We start from the raw sequence: 6,029 nt of genomic DNA on the forward strand, positions 1-6,029 counted from the left end.
TATATATTTTGGGGTTAGGCTGTCCAAATTGCACTGTATAATATGTTCTGAATTAATATGTTCTTTGGTTTTTTTGAAATACATGTATTAATTCAACCTTATTATGAGTTTTTGGACAAAAAAGAGGGTAAACAGTTGAAATTTCATTCTAAAACCCATCTTTTTTGGTCTTTTCATGACTTATGATATGTCAAATTTGTAGTTTTCTTTATTGGTTTTGAGTGTTTATCTTAAAACTCAAGTTTCTTGGTTCTTTGCTCTTGGTGTAAATCGAACACATTTGTGGAGTCGTTTAAATATGTTGGATTTTAAACTGTTATACAATTTTTTTCATCGATAATCTGTAATTGGAATCATAACTCTTATTTATTCAAATTGTATTAATATGTAAAGACCAAGTGTAACCTATATCATCGTTAAATCTTATCTTATAAAACCAGTGGAACTTCAAAATCGTTAAAATTCATGGCTCCTGCTGCATTGCGCGAGTACACAACTAGTATATATAAGATAAAGAAACCATACGGTGTGTGATTATTTTAGCAATTAATATGATTCCAGTCTCCACCCTTTGTAATATGTTTCCAAATAATTGGTCTTGAGTAATTTATGTTTTTTTGTTGTCAATTATGCCTCACCTTAACTCTATTGTTAATATTTCATTAAACACCCTATTTTTACAAAACAATGGTATTCACCCATAAATTAAATATAAATAAATTAAGTGAATTACTTATCATATTGTATATTTTATATCAAAATAATAAGGTAAAAGCCCAAAAAAAAATTGATCAACCTGGATATCCAACCCATTATACGAGCCGACTAATCCCAGAGCGACCACCTGTTTTACAGATAGTCCGGAGTCACCACATTTAAACCTCCGTAGCCACAAAGAGATTTTTATTCTTTTTTAGATTTAAACCTAAAATCTGCAAGTACTTTTGGTAAGTATAAAAAAAAATGAAATATAACCGTTTTGATTATGCAATAAATTTGGGACCAAAAGAAGATATTGTTAACTCCCCTCTTAAAAGATTCCAATTATTGTTGTGGTCCACAATAATTCCAACCTTTTTCTCCTTTATTATTATTATTATTATTATTATTATTATTATTATTATTATTATTATTATTATTATTATATATCTACCAAAGATTTGTCTTCAAGTAGTGTGAAAATTACCAAGATTTTCTCTCTAATCAGTTCTTGTTCATGCTGCTTTTAATACAATAATCTCAACTTCTCAAGAGAAAGGGAAAAAAAACAGGAGTTATCGGTTTACATTTCACTGTCTTGTGTTTTGTTATCAGGTGTGTGATCGCAACTCTTCGATTAGGTGTTTCTTTCTTCTTCATCTACTTCTCAATTTTACTTTTTGCATATACCGAACTTTAATTCAGTTTTATTTGATATGGCTTTTATTAAGATTTTGCTTTTCATGCAGATCTTTGATTATAATGAAATCGCACTGTATCTTTTTAGATTCTTCTTTTTCTCTCAAATTGAAATGTTTTAATCCCCATTTCTTTTTGTTTCTATGTCAAATCTTTCGGGATTTTTTGTTAGCGCCGTTTCCAAGAAATTATAGTCTACCCATAGATTTTTCATTGCTCAAGAATAAAAAGCTGCTTTTTTCTTTTTTGTAAATGGAAAATGGTTTTAGTTTTCATCAATTCTTTCTTTTTATCAATCCTTCTTTCTTGTTTCAGTCTGGGGTTTTTTCTTTTTTGCAGAATGGGCTCAAATTTGTGATATCTGAGTTGCATTATTCCCATCTTTTTTTCCAAGATTGTCGTATAATTGAAAATTTTGATCATAAATTGAACAACTTTAATTATGTTTCAGTTGAAGGAGGTTTGATGGATGGATTTGATGAGCATACTGAGATAAATGGAGATTGGATACCTCCTAGCCCTAGCCCTAGATCTAGATCTTTTTTCTCTGCTATTTTGGGTTATGATACTGGCTCAAGGGAGTCACCTAAGGATGATGATAACAATACCACTGGTTTCACCTTTCCTGGACCAGATAAACAATTTGGATATGAAAATGGACAACCAACAAAAGCAAGTTCAAGGTCAGGTCTTGTTGAAAGGATGACAACTAGAGCCGGTTATAATGCTCCAAGCCTGAATACGGACATTATCAGACCTTCCGCCGTTGAATCTCCTTACTTGACAATTCCTCCTGGTCTCAGTCCAACATCTCTTTTGGATTCTCCAGTTTTCTTGTCAAATTCACCAGTAACCCTCTGCTTGTTTTTCTTAAGTCAAATTCATATATATAATTCATTGTTTTAGCAGCTCATTTACCACTATGATTTAATACTCTTACAACTGCGGAATGAACTGTGCAGGTTCAGCCATCTCCAACAACTGGGAAATTCCCATTTGCTCCAAATGATAATGGTAACAGTAGAAGATCCATGATGTTCTCAGATTTCCCTAAAGATAATTTATTTGAGGACTTGAACACTTCATCTTTTGCATTTAAACCTGTTCCTGCTTCCGGTGCTCCTATAAAGGTAACTAAGTAAATACTATTAGACATAATATGTTTGACTGCTGATGCTTGTACTGTTCTCTACATTTAGGTCAATCCACCCTTTATGTCTTGGCAATCTTTGCAAAGTATAGAAGCATCAGGTCAATATGAGAATCGTTTCCCAATTCAAAGTATCGAAACCGATAAGGTTCACTCCCAAAATGGAAACTCAAACTTGTCTGATGTGAAGAAGGCAGAAGTTAACAACTTCACATATCAAAGCAGGCCATTTGGAGTTAATAATGATAAGGTCGAAGAACATTATGATGAGGATACAAATCAATTAATCAACGGGGACAATGCCAATGCTAATGTCACATCTGAGGACGGATATAATTGGAGAAAATATGGACAAAAACAAGTGAAGGGAAACGAGTATCCTAGAAGCTATTACAAGTGCACTCAGCCAAATTGTCCTGTCAAGAAGAAGGTGGAGCGATCTCAGGATGGTCACATCACCGAGATTATCTACAAGGGAGCCCATAATCATCCAAAACCTCCCTTCAATCGTAGGTCGGAGATTGGATCATCAAGTTGTGTTGAGGGAGATCCTGTTTGGAGAAATGGTGATTGGGGGCATGATGGTAATCTTGAAGTGACATCATCAACTATGAGTCACCATGGTCCAAGTGGAAGTCGGTTTGAATCTAGTGATGTTATGGATATCTCCTTGACATTTTCTAGCGAAGAAGAAGAAGAAGAAGAAGATGAACGTGCAACACATGGCGCTGTATCATTAGGCAATGATGGTGAAGGAGATGAATATGAGTCTAAACGAAGGTTAAAAAATCTTTTTCGTGACTCTGCTCTTATGTATTGTTAATAGCTTTGTTGTAAGTGTGGATGTTGCTTTCATACTTACAGAAAGATTGAAGGTTGTGTAGTGGATATAAGTGTGGGCAACATTGCCATGAGGGAGCCAAGAGTGGTTGTTCAAACAATGAGCGAGGTGGATATTCTTGATGACGGATACCGCTGGCGCAAGTATGGGCAGAAAGTTGTAAAAGGAAATCCTAATCCAAGGTGTAATTGGTCATTAATTATTATTGTTGTTGTTATTATTATTATTATGCACTTGGGAATGGAGATTGAAATGGTAGGATATAATTTTTGCAGGAGTTACTACAAGTGCACAAGCACAGGATGCACAGTAAGGAAACATGTGGAGAGAGCTTCGCACGACTTGAAATCAGTAATCACAACATATGAAGGAAAACACAACCATGATGTTCCAGCAGCTCGTAACAACAATAATCACCAGTCTCAAATTCAAATTCAAAGCATGATCGAAAAAAGACATGATGTGTGTGGTTATGGTTATCGTTATGGAATGGAAGGGAAAATGCCCATTCATCATCATCAATATATGTTGCCAAAAGGAGAACTTGTCTCTGATCCTCCATCTCCTTATCATCATCAAATCATGAATAGCTTGGCATATATTTAATGTTTATTCTTATTTATTCCTATCAAAACTTTATGATATTGTTATTATTTAAAATGAATTTATTAAATTGTATAAATAAAACTGATAAATGAACTAGGCTTTATTCTCCATAATAACCCCTATGACTACAATTTAAAAAAAAATCTTTTGTATTGCTTGTCGGTTTATTCAACCTTAGATTTCAACACAAAAATAGAACTCGGCTCAAGTATACACCTTGTACTACTGTCATCTCGTAACAAGTAATAATGGTAAAATACCAGATATCGTTCCCACAGAGATAGCTTGTAAAGTTATTTCAAAAGTCCAGTTTATCAAAACTAGTTTCAGATGGCGAAACGAGAGATTTGATTTATCTAAAATTGGGAGGTTTGATTAACAACTAAGAAAATATCAATCTTAAAAAAGAAGCACATGGTGCAACAGTTGATTAAAACTAATGATTCAGCAAAAAGGTGACATAGCATTCCTGTCACAATTATCTAAAATCAATAAATGGTTTTATATAACTGTCACAATATCAACTATTGGGTCAGACGGCCTCCCAAGAGCACACACCGGTCAACGTGCTATCAATACGATATCATTTATGTTAGACGTCGCGAATCCTAGCACAACACAGTGTTACCATCCTACACCGTAGGAGTATAGCGTTTGTCAGACACTARADYTATTTATAGCCTTCTCCTATTACCTCAGGTTTTGAAAGTCAATACATTTTTATACACAAAATTAGTTGTYAATTAATTTTAATGTAATCATCAAATGAAATATTAAGCACCTGAAACAAATAGTAGACTAYAAWGCTAATAAGACACCTTTGTACTTTCACATCGGCTTTGGTCTTAATTTCTCGTTACACCCCAAGCTAAGACGTTAGCCCATCATTGCTCGGTTTCTTCTCTCGAAAGATGTAAAGACTGAAAGATAAATAACTGATACGGAAAAGTAAATTGCAGAAATTAAATTACAAGAAATGGAAATACTGGAATTTAAGGAAATTAAATGACAGAAATTAAATGACTGAAATATAAAGAACTGAAATATAAATTATTAATAACTAAATATTATTAGTTAATATTAATCTAAGTAATGATGTAAGACTTATAATTGATAAGATGAAGAAGTGACTAATGAAAGCATGGAAATAAGAGTTTGACTTTGAGAAAACTTGCAAAACAAGTTTCGTTACTAAGATCGAAAAGGTTACTTGCAAACTCTTAAAAACAGATTATTTAGTCTACGTAAATTAGTCGTGAGCCACAAATGATGAAATTCAATGTAAAGCAACAACGATCGACTAATTCGTAACTTGCAACGAAAGTCAAAAAACGTAACGTAACTTGGAAATAAAAACAGAAACGAGATGAAGATTAAATACGAGCACTTGAATTAAACTTGAGAACGAAATCACACTTCACAAAAATCGGTTCTTGGTTGGAAGCAAGAAAACCGAAAGTTTGGAACCGAAAATAATAATCTAGAGAGCAAATGTTTATAACTCAAATATTTGAGAATAAACAAATAAGAAAGTTAAGTAAAAGTGTGTTTAAAACAAGCCTTAAGCCTTCTATTTATAGGCTAAGGGAGCTTGCTAAGTGGGAGCCACCTAATAAGACAAAAGGCTCTTCAAAAATGGGCTTTGACCAGGCCCCAAGGTCGCTAACCCAACAATCACTAGAGATGGCCAAAATCGGGTCCCGGGCCGGTCCTTAACCGGTCCCTACCGGTCCTAATCAAGAAAAAAACCGGTAACCGGTCCTGCCATAACCGGTCCCGGTTCCGGTGAAATACCTTGTAACCGGTCAAGCTTACCGGTAACCGGTTAAGGAATCCGGTCCCATAACCGGTCCCATCCGGTCCCGGCCAAAAAAAATATTTTTTTTTTCAAATTTTTGTTTATTAATAAATTTTTAATATGTTATTAATATGTTTGTAATATGTTATTTTTAATATGTTTTATATAAATACGTTTAAAAATATGTTTTGTTATATATATACGTTTAATTTTATAAATACGTTTAAAAATATGTT

At 33.6% G+C, this 6,029-nt stretch overlaps 1 protein-coding gene across 2 annotated transcripts; it reads left to right on the forward strand.

Annotated features, from left to right (window-relative positions):
- Positions 1-1,151: 1,151 nt before the first annotated feature.
- LOC112514361 (probable WRKY transcription factor 2) lies at positions 1,152-4,078 on the forward strand. 2 transcript variants are annotated; one of them, XM_025120793.1, is made up of 6 exons: positions 1,152-1,314; positions 1,850-2,247; positions 2,361-2,528; positions 2,598-3,328; positions 3,413-3,571; positions 3,665-4,078. In XM_025120793.1, the coding sequence occupies exons 2-6, from the start codon at positions 1,864-1,866 to the stop codon at positions 3,993-3,995; spliced, it is 1,773 nt and encodes a 590-aa protein (XP_024976561.1). In that variant the 5' UTR covers positions 1,152-1,314; positions 1,850-1,863; the 3' UTR covers positions 3,996-4,078. The 2 variants fall into 2 exon arrangements, with proteins under 2 accessions (XP_024976561.1, XP_024976560.1); XM_025120792.1 differs by having other exon boundaries at positions 1,248-1,340.
- The last annotated feature ends 1,951 nt before the right edge of the window (positions 4,079-6,029 follow it).

This window comes from Cynara cardunculus, assembly GCF_001531365.2.
Source record: "Cynara cardunculus var. scolymus isolate 2C chromosome LG 6, CcrdV1, whole genome shotgun sequence".
NCBI classification, from domain to species: Eukaryota; Viridiplantae; Streptophyta; class Magnoliopsida; order Asterales; family Asteraceae; genus Cynara; species Cynara cardunculus.